Below are 14,079 nucleotides of genomic sequence, written 5' to 3'. Positions count from 1 at the left end.
ACACTTCGTAAATTGATCATCGGTGAAACTTACCCATGTGGCTTTAACCAAATTTTTTTGCGATTTACTTATTTTAGACGAATCATACAGTATCAGAATTAGATAACATTATAAATTGGTACGATACAGAATACATACTGTATATATCAGTGGAAAACGCAATATACTAATGCTCGACCGCATTAATCATTATACTCTATTTATTACTTGTACTGTATAATATTTATTTATAATATGTATGGCGTGACTGTTAAATCATCTTAATCGGAACGATATATTTGCTGGTAAAACAATATTCAAAATGTACGCTTGTTAATAGTCACATGAGTAGTCTATGAACTCGGTTCACATCAAGAATCAGCCTTAATCATTACTAATGGATTCTTCTTCGTTTATATCACTGTTTCTTGGCTGATTAATTATTCAATAAAAATATTAACAATCAAACTTAATTGTACTTTTTATGTGAAACGAATCTGACAAATTATGTTGTTAATACCGATTGTAACTACACCTTAATTCTCCCATGTTAATTGTCATTTTTTCAATTACAAGATCACAAACGGTTTCCATATTAATGTGTGTTTTCTGTGATTAATTTAGTATCCAAAAGTATTTTTTTACGAATTCTTTATAACCATTAAAAGACTTGCCATAAAAATGTGCTTGTGTTTAGAGGATGAACATTTCAAAAGATTTTTCTACTAGTTCCCTCGGGTTCTTGATCCGGAATCCATCACTTCCACATTTAACACCTATCCCTGAACGTCTTGCCACCTAGAATCCTTCTATAACTGGAGAGACGCCATTAAGTTTCTCCCTATTCAGAATATTACATGAATATCTGGTTGGATGTATTTCTTTAATTCCTCAAGTCTTGCAGATAAAATTTTATTCAAGACACGATATCCAGGGTACAATATTTCAAATGAAAATTGGCCTCCACCCCATCTTCCTCTATCTATTTTCATCAGTACACGCCTTTTAGATCCAAACCTTCACTTGATAACTGATTCACAAATGCTTTCACTTTCAATGATTGACTCAATATTTTTGAGTTTTCATCATCTGACGGGTTCCACATCTCACAACAGTGATCCCATGAAAAACATTTTGATGACTTCTTTATAAGAAAGAAACGGACAACACGAATTATACTTGGAGAATACAGTATGTATTCAAAGATTTTTTCTTAAAATGTATAAATATCAAATTTATTGCAAGATTTTGAAATAAATTAGTAAGGAAAAAATACATGCGAAATAATGATCCTCTGAATACAAAAACGAAATACCCACCCGCATCTTATTATATTCACGCTATTTTATCCTACCTTTGATGTTAAGATATTAAGAAAAGTTTTGTTTCGAATTTTGTTTACATCTTATTTTTCATAAATCATTTTTGATCATGTATCACCTAAAATCAAAAATATATGTGCAAACGAGTTAATCGTCAGATTATTCATATCTATATTCGGCTTACATTGATATTCTAGATAGAATAAAAATGATACTTACACGGACATGCAGTGACAAAAATAAATGTTTCCAAAATGGATATTAGTAAGTCGCTTCCTGCACAGCTTCCACTCAACACATAATCGGATAGCGACCACAAAATTACTTATGCAATATTCATTTGAATATATTTGAATATTTGAATAGTATAATGCTATATTGCGATAAATATATCATCAGATGATAACTGACACGAGTATAATGGGGTGATCGGCTATAAATTTTGCCACTGACGCGCCAAAATTTGAAAAATACATTTTAATATTACCCATTTATCTTACACTGAGGCAAAACCCGTATATGATGCTATAAGCTATATCACGGTCAAATCATTCCCAAGTATGTAACACTTATTATGATACCTCTATTATCTGTAATATCTGTAAATCTGTGTCATTATATCTAATGACTGAAAAAGATTAATTACATCATGTAGCTATAGTAAATATAGCAATATCTGTTCTTTACCAGTATTAATTTACTTTTTTTTTAATTTAATAATGTGACTATAAACTCAGCCAATGACTTGGAACATAGTCCTAAATAAGAGATAATTTTTTTTTATGATAGGATAGTCATTTGATAATTTTTTTTTAATATGATTCATTTGCTAGTTTATATGATAACTGAAGGTCATATGAAAAAATAAATACTACAAATATATTGTCCGAATTTTGTTACAACAAAAAAAAAAGTCATATCACATTTGAGATAATCATTTTTTTTTTCGTAGCACATTTCTTTCGCATAAATTTTTTACTGATAAATTGATTTTTTTTGAAGTACCTATATCATCATAATCATATTACAGTACGAATCAATTGATGTGACAAATGTGACTCATCTTTATAAGTACCATAAGAATTTTTCTAATCTATAATACAATAATACAATAACTAAATATTATGCTGATATGCTGATGATAAAACTGAAGATAATAAATAATTTTTATAAAATCAATAAACCATTTGTAAATTTCCTATAATTTCTGTTAAAATAGATATTATTCAAATAATATATTAATTACACTTCTAACCAATATGTAATATGTAGTTGTATAAATGAATACATCAGTGCTACTTGTTTATAGGGGGTAAATAATATTGACTATATTATTAATTATTTTACTAGCTAATTTTTATTGTAACAAATGTGACTCATATATACATGATCTTTATTTTTTTTTTTACAAGTTACTGATCAAAGTCTATTTTATAATTAGTGACTATGTAATACAAAAATGGTTTTAAAAGTATATATATACCCTTAAACTTCCTCAAGGAAAAAATCAAAAAATCAAATTTATCAATCAATCCAAAATTTCAATTCAATTATTATTTTTCAAATATCAAAATTTCAATTCTTCAAAATGTCATATCAATTGTGCCCAAATATTGTCAACACCATTTTCAGTGAAATTCCTATCAACAAATGTTACCATCATCCTCAAGTTATTGAAACCTTTCAATCTTTACCATTACTTACCGTATTATTTTACATTCTTTTTATCATTCTACTTATACATACCAATTTTCTCACAAATATAATTGTCCTAATTTTTATCTCATTGAAATTTATAACTACTTTCATTCTCAAATATCTCCCCTCTCTTCCTTTACTCTCTAATATATTTTGCTCATTTAAAAATTTATTACTATCTATATTATTATCGATCCTTTTTTATATACTATCTATATTATTATCTATTCTTCTTAATTTTCTTTGTCTTTTTAATTTTATAATTCATATACTCTGCTTTTTTTATTCTTTACTTTATAAAATAATCTATTTATTAAATATTATTATTCTTTTAATTTCCCAATAATTTAGTCAATTAAATAATCTTATATTACGTAGCTAGGTCCATTGCTTACCAAATATAGCATGGGGACGTAATCTTTACCCTTTGGTTAACTCAGGATCACTTGGCCATTCTTAGATAGATAATTTTTACAAGGGGATCGTTTGCATCGCCCATGAAGCATTGCACTGCGCTGATTGGTGTCAGAGAGATTCTTTGTCTTGTAAAAATTTACCCTTTCTTGATCATTTGACCATTCTTAGATAGATAAATTTTATAAGGGGATCATTTGCATCGCCCATGAAGCATTGCACCACGCTAATTGGTGTCAGAGAGATCCTTTGTCTTGTAAAATTTACCTTTCTTGATCATTTGATCTATCTCATGTGATTTTCTTCTTCACATGTGATACCCTTTATTCATTCCTTTGTTGGGTTCTTTCCTTAATAACTTATCAACTCAACATTATCCATCACCGTTGGTTCCACAATTTCTGTGTCCAAGTTCAATTCTTGGAGGTGATTTTCTTATTAATTAGTTAATCTTCCTTTTTTTCAGTTTTCCATTCCAAATATTCTTAATCAGGTAAGTTTAATCAATTATTTGTTTATCTTTTAGTAAATCTCCTTGAAAATTCGCCATGCAATTCTGAGGTGAAATAATTTTGGATTTGTTGCAAAATTTCCGAGCAAATAATATTCTTATCGTATATTTGATTTTCATTTTTTCATATTAATCTAAATATGAAACTGCATCAAATTTCGCGAATATGACAAAACAACTGACTGTGCCAATTAGTGTTTTTATCCATAGTAATTTTATCCTGTTTTTATTCACGAAAAAGTAAATAAGTGTCAGTTCTGGATATCCTATTTTTTATAGAGGAAATATTTAGTACGATGTTTCTTGAACAGGAAAAGAATCGCATTTCTTAAAGAGTACCTAAAGGGTATTGTATAATAATCACTGTTCGTGTAATTACATAGTCAGGTAATCATAGGAAAGGACTTTTCGAACATCGTAGTCTTTATTATGAGTTATCAATTAACGAAGCTATAGAGAATCCACTCAAAGACTAATATTTAAAATATTAAGTGGATCATCTTACAAGAATTTGGCAGTTGCTAAATTAAACCGATTTTGAATAGTGCCATTTTAAATATATACTGTATAATATAATCATGCCCTATATCATTACATTTTCTTGAGATATTGAAATGAAGATTGAACAGTTAATCATCGTCACAATGCATAATTATGACATTAATTTTTACTTTCAAACATAATTGTGAGAATTATGTGAAAAGTTTTAAAAACTTTCATGCGAAAATACGACATATATAATGGGGTCTCGAATGTTCTGAGATCTCCAAATTTAAATCATAATTTAATTTTGGAAAGATCTGCAAATTTATTATTTTACTAAACAAGGCAAAATTTTATGATCATCGACGTTCGTGTTACACAGTTTACAGCCAAAAGATATAAAATAGGTCGTTCATATCAATATTTTATTATTGTCACAGAACAATACAAAAAAAAAAAAAAAAAATGATTTTTCTAAATAATTCCTTAATTTATGTCATATTTGGAATTTTACTTCAATTATTATTAGTAGTTAAAGTTTATTCTCAAATACTAACTATTAAACCAGATTTAAGATATGACCATACCGCTACATTAATTAGGGATGGATTATATATTATAGGTGGAGCTACTCCTGATGGAAAAACACCAAATTACCCATTTTTATTTCTTGATGTTTCTATTCCTTTTGATACAAAACAATTAAAATGGCATGATTTATCAAATTTGTCAAACAATGATATTGTTCCATCACATCAATTTGCTGCTGCTATTAAAGGTGGAGCAGATAATAACACATTATTTTTATATGGTGGTATGAATTTAGACAACAATCCAATGTCTCTAGTTTACACATTAAACAATTTATCATGGGATACTCCTAAAATAAATGGTACACCACCAAATGGAAAATTATTTATAACCCCTGTAATTGATTATAATGGATTAATATATTTATTTGGTGGTTACTCGACTGAAAACATTTATACAAATGATATGTTTATCTTAGATTCAATAAATTTAAGTTGGAAAAATGTTAGTTCAATAAATGCGCCTAGTCCAAGAATTGAGTATAGTGCCGTGTTTTTACCAAATAAAAAAATTATCTATATGGGTATGTATTATTTTTTAACAAAATATCAATTAATTAACTATATTTAATATATATATATATTATAGGTGGTCAGTTTAATAATACAACTCTTCCACTAAGTGAGGTAAGTATTATGAAATATAAAATATGATCTTCATATTTGTTTAGATATTAATGATATTTTTTTATATGAAGGTATATTTATACGATACAGTAAATGATATTTGGACTACACAGGTAACATTTTTTGTTATATATATTATGTATAAATAAATAAATAAATAAATATTTATTTATTTATTTAATTTAATCACATATAATGCATGAATTCAATATTTTAGATGACTGGTGGATCAATACCTTCTGCAAGGTTTGCATTTTCAAGTGTTCTCGGTAAATAATTATTTATGTTTAATAAAATAATAAACAGTAATTTTAATTAAATTTTAAAATATTTTAAAATTGACAGGATTGGATGGTCAAAGAATAATTATTTTTGGAGGAATGAATTCCACTCACATTATAAGTGAAGCACTATATGTTTTAGATTTAAATAATTATAATTGGTATATACCAAGTTTTTTCGAACAACAATTAAATGCCCGTGCTGAGCATAAAACAGTATTAATTGATAAATATATGGTTATAACTTTTGGTAATTATAATGTTTGTTATTAAATCACACACATATATATATTTATAAAGAATAGTTTATTAATTATATTTTTATAAAGGTCAAGGTTATACACGAGATGATAGTGATAGTGATATATTATTGCTTGATATTAGTAATAATGATCAATATGCTTGGACAACTAGCTTTGATCCTACACCAACTATTATACATTCTAGTAATATAGGAGTTGTAATTGGTGTAGTTTTCGGATCTACATTTGTTGCTATTTTATTATTAATTGGAAGTTATTATTTGCGTAAATGGTATAAAAATAAAAAAGAACAAACTGATACAATAACAACTCCCGAAGAAGAACATCCTCGAGAAATTTTACGAATTCCAGGTGAAAAAAATACTCAAGATCAAAATCAACAGCCAACATCAACCTCTCAAATTCTTCAAATTTCGGGAAATACTTCAAATTCATTACAAAATAATGAAATGATACAAGAAGTAAGAGATGAAAATAAAGGAATACCAACTTCCGGAGAAGACCATCGAGAAGATCACCCTTAAAATAATTAATTTTGCAAATTCTATTCGATATCAAAGTCAACTAGCAACACCAACTTTTTAAATTCTTCAAATTTTAGGAAATACTCATAACAATAATTAAGTACAATATCTCAATATAATAAAATTTGTATTGTGTAATTATTCTTTTTTGTATTTTACATCATAGATTTATATATAATTAAAAGTTATTGACTTATTATACTTTGGGAATATACAAAAAAAATATCATTTAATGATAAAATATCTGACAGATATTATATTATATACCAGATGATTTGTTCCATAATAAATTTGCGTTGCTGAATAAATTATTTAAGTTATAATAAAATTATACTTGATCTATTAATTTGTTCTATAAATATATAGCAATCAAAAGAAATTAATATACTGCTGTATATGATTTAATTAACAGCCGCATATTGTGTAATTACAGATTATAATTTGCTATTTAATCTCCGACTGGCACGTGACGATGTACAATACGGTTTCCCAATCCATATAATTACTCATATTTGATATCAGTCATAGTTACGCGAAAAAAATTACTCATGCAATTAAATACGATTTTTTTTTTCTTATCTACTTATTTTTAGGTCTTCTTTATCTTCTTTTTTTTAGGTCTTCTCTCTATCTAGGTCTTCTCCTTATTCTTAGGCCCTCTTTTCTTTACGTCTTCCTCTAGGTATGTAGGTTGTGTGTGCTTATGTGTGGGTTTGTGTGTGGGTGGTGTGTATTTCCTTGCTCTTTCCCTTCCCCTCTCGATTTCCCTCTTCCCTCTCGTTTCCCCTTCCCCTCTCGTTTTCCCCTTTCCCTCTCGTTTTCCCCTTTCCCTCTCGTTTCCCCTTCCCCTCTCGTTTTCCCCTTTCCCTCTCGTTTTCCCCTTTCCCTCTCGTTTTCCCCTTTCCCTCTCGTTTTCCCCTTTCCCTCTCGTTTTCCCCTTTCCCTCTCGTTTTCCCCTTTCCCTCTCGTTTTCCCCTTTCCCTCTCGTTTTCCCTTTCCCTCTCGTTTTCCCCTTTCCCTCTCGTTTTCCCCTTTCCCCCCTTTCCCCCCTGATCAATGTTGCTGCACCTCAACGTGGTGATCAGGTGACAACAAGTTTTAAAAGACTTGGCTAAGTCAGCAACAAATAGTAATTACATATTACATAAGTCATAAATCGAATTGTTCACTTTATATTGTTTTCATATAAACATGACTAAATAAATAATTTGATATATCTAATTTTTTAAGGCTATTTGATTTTGAATTATTGTGCAAAATTAGACTAGCACGTTAAAGAAAATTTTAACATTCAAATTTAAACAATGATTTTCTATATGTTTTAAAAAATCCTTTCAATCATATTCCTTTTTTTGTAACACTGATAATTTGCTAATCAATCTTTTTTGTTTAATGTTGTAATAAAAAAAGATCCTGAGTAAATAAACGTTAATGGTTACCGTTTTCCTAGTTATAATCACTTTTATGAAATCAAATAAACAAATAATTTTTTTCTGTAACCTTTTACAGTTATTTTATTTTAATTTTTTTAGTAACATATCTGATATGATTATTACTTAAAAACATTATTTAAAAGACATTTTAAATAATACACAAATATAAATCACTAAATTTTCAAGCAGAACAGCAACCATTATTGGACATATATATGGTCCACTAACTGTCACAGATCCTCCGCAGGTTGGATGTACGTTGTAATGCCGAGACTTACCTAGTGAATTTATTAATTGTGGGGCGCAGCATTATATTTAGAATTAGTGTATAAATTTATTTGTTGTAAAATTAGCGTCCGAGATGACGTTAAACTAGAAGATATTGGGTTTTGGTCCGAAATGACGTTAAACTAGGGAATATGAAATGTGACAGGGGATTTACGAAAAGTATAAATTATTTAGGAATGTTACAGAAATGGGAGGATATATTATGAATATGACAGAAATAAATAACAGAAATATATTATGAAAGTGACAGATTACTATGTTACATGGGGATCTACAGTGTTATAAAAAGGGGTAGATTTCGACTGAGTGAAAAAAAAAGAAAAAGAGTTACGAATTTTAGATTTTAATTTTGGGAATTTTATTTTAGATATATTTAGTTATGATATTATCGTATTTATTTATATTACTAATAAAATATTATTTTGTTAAGACTAAGGTGGCAACGTGATTTATCACGGTCTTAGGTCTTACAACGTTCATGGACGTCCCGGATAGTGAGTCACATTAAAAATTTATTTGTCCGGTATATACAGTATATATATGAAGAATTGAGCCTAAAACCTAAATACTAAAACTTATAATTAATATCAGATATACGAATTTTTGATTTATTTATATTAAAAATATGCAAGTTATATTTAACAAAACACAAGATTATATGAATAATAAATTTTTATCAAAAGTTTTCCGTCTAAAAAATCTGATCAACCATTTGAAATACCCCAAAACTATATAAAATTTATAATCAAAGAAGAAAACCACTATTTTAATGTTTTAAATAAAAATATTTATAATTTTTATTGATATCAAAAAAAAAAAGTAATTTCTCCAATTTGGATAAAAAAGAACTTTGTCTATAAAAAGCTAATGTGTTCTTTTTTTAGATTGGTTACTTTCTTATATGTGTTGAAAAATTAATTTTTTGCTTAAAAAAAAAAATACATGAAATTTATTTGTAAATAAAAATTTACATAATTATTTAAATTTCCCATATATTCTTTTTAGATCTATTAAATAGCATGTTTTACGCTTATCGTTATGATCATGAAATAGCTTGGATTAATTTAATTTTTTGAGCAAACAAATTGAATCGAGTCAAAAGATTCTTATACATCCATATTTCCTTGTCAATACATTTGCAACAAGTCAATAAAATAATCGTCACTTGGGTTTCCCAATTACGGTTCACTGCAATTCGAATAATGTGACTTTGCATATGCCGAATCAGATATTATGATAAAGCAAAATCTTTAATAGAAGTAGCATTTTGATAAGACGGAATGATTGTAATAAATAAAAATATCAATTTATCCTAAATGTGAATCAATAATTATTATCACGTTAGTTATTATTAATTTTTTTTAAGAAAGAAACCTTATTTTATAAGGACTATCATTGAACATAGAAGCATTAACACATTATACTTTCTCATCTTCCCTTTCAAATTCATTACTTTGAATTATCATCGGTTTGTGAGTGTAAAAAAAATATTACTTTAAATAAATGAGAACAAACAAAATTTCAGCTTATGAAACTAAAAAAATAAATTGAATAAATGTATTCTCTAAAGAATAACTTGATGTTCTATATATATTTAAACATCCTTCTTTGACGGCAAACTCATTCAGTAATCTTGCTTTAATAGTGGCTTTATGTTAAAACATAACAAAAACCATCATTTGATGTTCTTCCATAATAAGACCTGAGACCAAAAAATAATAATTACAAAACTATGTTAAATGTTAAATGTATTAATTTATTAATTACAAACCGATTGAGATTGCTATGCAAAAACTATAAAAAAGATGATTTAATAATATATGAATACTCTAAAATCGAGCTATATCAACATAATTAGGCAATGACCTATGATACGAATCATTTTTTTTACTTTGATTCAATATGGATGAATCCATAAAAATTGTATACAAGTTAATAATCAAATGTACAAACAGAAAATTAATCACTGTTATGACAAGTACGTGTTGTTCCAATAGCGGCGACTGAATACGAGTGGCGAATAGAACATAAATTTTATATTATCATGGCAAGTTGTAGTAAAATAATTTTCTTGATTATAAACCACAATGACATAATGCACACATTTTTGATTCTCATTAAACAAAAGCATTTATTAATTATAAAACTATTCCATCAAAATGAGATACAAAGTAATTGAATTGGATTTAAAATCAGTTATATAGGACAATTATATTCTAAGAGGGCAATTATTTACACTCCTTTTTTTGCGTAAGATCAGATTCAGATGATTTTTTATCCAAAAGAGCATCTAAACAGTTAACTAGATCCGTTGTATCATAACGTGCTTCTTTTGGCGTTCCAACAAGTTTCAAAATACCATCTTTAATTACAAAGAATCGGAATGGCCAAGGTGAATATAAATTCAAGAATGTGTTATCCATTGTATCTGCTAGTACAGGAATCTCAAGTTGAGTAGCTTTAACCATTTTACGTGCAGCTGTCAACCGTTCTTCTAATGTACGGTGTTCCTTAACTTCTACAATATTACCAATAGGCCAAACATCACTGGCGTGTGCTTCACGAATTTGAATCATATAAAAGTCTACATTTTCATTATATAGACTATAAATATCATTGAGCACATGAGATATGTATCGATATAATGGACAAGTATATGATCCTGCAAGTAGAACAAAGGGTCGTCCCGGTTTGTAAAGTGAATGTAGTTGAATAATAGTTTTATCATTCGTTAGGGGAACTAGTGGACAATCAGGTGCCAGCATTCCTTCTTTGAGATTTCCACGAGAAACAATATTATTGCGAACATATACTTGAGTCGTATGAAATGCAGGGTCGTCTAAAAATAAAGCAAGCATCAAATATACAAATACAATGATAGCAAAAAAGAAAAACTTCTTTTTTTAACCTTGGTAAAGTTGCGGGGCACGTCGTAATAATTGTACAGCTTCATCCGAGTAACCAAATTCTCGAACCAAATTATGTTGCATTTGATCTGTAACATCCATCCAGTCCTTTCCAGATGTGGGATCACTTCCAACCTTGTAATATTGTTGTTGTATTTCTGATGAAAACCTTCGCTTTTCTTCTTCTTGTAGCAAGGTTAACATTTCTTCCTTTTTTGTTGGAAGTATTGGTAAGATGGTAACAGGGTTAACGGGAATATCTTTTGGAAAATCATTTTGATTTTCTGGGTCCAATATTTCCGAAAAATTATGCTGTTCATTATGAACCAACTTGGATATTTTGATGCACTCATAACATAAGTCATAATCAAGACATTCTGAACACTTATATCTGTGAGAAACAAACCGACACAGAAGAGACAAAATAAATATTTATATGCCCATAAAAAATTAATTAAATTAATTATTTACCTTGCTCCTTTCCATTCACTTTTGCCACAATAATTACAAGCAATACCAGCATGAACCTTATCATGTAAATATCTTCCAGGAACTTGCATATATTGCATAAGTGGTGGTAATGCATTGAAATCTATACGCCCACTGGTTTCTTGAAACATTCCTCCTCGTAAATTAAGTACGAGATGTAATGTTCTTTCACTCGGTGCATCAACTGCAACTTGGGGAAAAAGGTTCTCGCATACTGACAAAATAATGTTTTTTCCGGTTAATGTTTTCACATGAATCAGAGAATTACTCTTAGATATAATTAGCTTCAATGTTGCCTCTTCTTCAATTTTACAACATTTCAAGGTACTACTACTACGCAGTTGATATTCATAAGAAAAAAGACGCTGTTTATATCTAGGAATACCTTCACGTTCCTGAATCATTTGTTTAACTTCATTGATAGTATTCTTCTCAGTTACATAAAGTACTATGACTTTCCCATCTTGCATTTTCACATTAAGTTTAAATGAAGCTATAGCTAGCTCAAATGTTGACTCATTTTGAATATTACAACTCTTCAAGGTGCTAGAATCATGCAATTGTTCTCCACAAAAAAGAAGACATTGTTTATAAACAGGAATACGCGTACGTTGCCAAACCATTTGTTTAACATCATGGATAGTGTCATCTTCATTTAGATAGAGTTTTACAACTCTTCCATCTTTCTTCTTCACATAAAGTTTAAATGAAGCTATAGCTAGCTCCAATGTTGACCCTTTTTGAATATCACAAAGTTTCAAGATCATAAAATCATGCAATTGCTTTCCATCAAAAAGAAGTCGTTGTTTATAAACAGGGATATTTACATGTTTGTGAACCATTTGTTTGACCATAGAGATAGCTACTTTTCCAGTCACATGAAGTTCTATAATTTTTCTATCTTGCGTTTTCACATAAAGTTTAAATGGAATTTGAACTGCTCGGATATAGTCTCTTTCCTAAGAATAAAAAGAACGATTCACTAACGTTGTACAAGTACAACTTCTCTTCCCTTTATCTATCACCAATAATTACATAAATATTTCATATAAATCCTCACCTTTAATCCTAGATTTTTAAGAGTATCAGTATTTTGTAAGTCTTGTCCGTTGTATAAAAGTTTATAGTCGTGTAGTTCATCTTTAATGTGAGCTTTAAAGCATTTCAGCAATAGCTCTACGGTAGTATCCATTGTTACATTAGCTTTATACGAACGATACAGATTGAGCTCTTCAATAATGCGAATGGAAAAAATTGGAGGGGGATTCGGCATTGAAATCAAATACATTTTTTTTGTAAATTTATTTTAATTCAAGACGCTGTTGCTCCTTCAAAAGAATACTCAAAGGTGTCGCCGTACTATAAATCCGTAAAAAATTATTTTATAGACGTGCTGTACAATACAGAGTATAATACATATTTAATTATTTATATCGGCTGATGTTTTATTGATTATAAATAAGGTTAGTGTACATATATAGTACAATGAAAAATCCATATTTAGTTTAATAATTTACTAGACATGTGAATTTCACTCATGTTTTGAAATGATATTTCTTCACTCTTTTCTAATATATAATTTTACTAATTTGCTGTTAAAAAACTGGCGAGTATTAATGATACAAACGATATTCGTGATAAAAATAATCAATAAATCATATTATGTGTAAACAGCTTAAGATTTAATAAATACCTTTTTTTTAACTTTTTTATGAATATTAATTGACTATTTGAGAGATTTACTTGTGTGAAAAAAATAATTTCTCACACTTGATAATACAGGTAAAGTTAATTGACAGACAATCCAACTACTAACAATCATTTATGTAAAGATTTCATCAGAGCAGGTCGTGATCTGATGAGACATATTAGTTAATTCTTCAGTGTTTCTAAAAAATGTATAAGCATCATGCTTTTCTTTTTCGTTTTTATTTATTCGGACCGTAGTCCTTACTCCACTATTGCCATTAACCCATCTTAAAAAAAAAAGATCTTGAGAGATATGCGCTAAAAATTTTCTCATTTTAATCCAGTACAGAACCAGATTGGAACGATTGCAGGATCGGAAAAAGCAGGGGTACATAGATTTGATGGTTGGTTACTACGTATGTGTGACAATGTGACATGCATGTTAAAAAAAATATAACGTCGATAAAATACAAAGTCAAAAACATTACAATAAGTTTAATAAAAGTATATTCAAAAGATATTTATCATAATAAAAATATTTGTAATATATTTTAAAAAAGATTTGGTCTAAACATTTTAAGT

The 14,079-nt window shown here is 28.3% G+C and overlaps 2 protein-coding genes across 2 annotated transcripts; one reads left to right on the top strand and one right to left on the bottom strand.

Annotated features, from left to right (window-relative positions):
- Positions 1–4,841: 4,841 nt before the first annotated feature.
- OCT59_016616 (uncharacterized protein) lies at positions 4,842–6,692 on the top strand (the record flags this gene model as incomplete). The annotated part of the gene is made up of 6 exons (XM_025331414.2): positions 4,842–5,521; positions 5,587–5,624; positions 5,696–5,737; positions 5,842–5,893; positions 5,970–6,155; positions 6,235–6,692. Exons 1-6 carry the CDS (start codon positions 4,873–4,875, stop codon positions 6,690–6,692), a joined length of 1,425 nt encoding a protein of 474 aa, XP_025188065.1. The 5' UTR covers positions 4,842–4,872.
- A 3,848-nt stretch (positions 6,693–10,540) lies between these two features.
- On the bottom strand, positions 10,541–13,096 carry OCT59_016615 (uncharacterized protein; the record flags this gene model as incomplete). Its single annotated transcript, XM_066145813.1, has 4 exons — positions 10,541–11,252; positions 11,322–11,710; positions 11,791–12,767; positions 12,869–13,096. The coding sequence occupies 4 exons, from the start codon at positions 13,094–13,096 to the stop codon at positions 10,642–10,644; spliced, it is 2,205 nt and encodes a 734-aa protein (XP_066003557.1). The 3' UTR covers positions 10,541–10,641.
- Between the last annotated feature and the right edge of the window lie 983 nt (positions 13,097–14,079).

Source organism: Rhizophagus irregularis, chromosome 25 (assembly GCF_026210795.1).
Source record: "Rhizophagus irregularis chromosome 25, complete sequence".
Taxonomy (NCBI): domain Eukaryota; kingdom Fungi; phylum Glomeromycota; class Glomeromycetes; order Glomerales; family Glomeraceae; genus Rhizophagus; species Rhizophagus irregularis.
The sequence above is the reverse complement of the archived record's forward strand: the minus strand, read 5'-3'. Positions and strand labels throughout refer to the sequence as shown.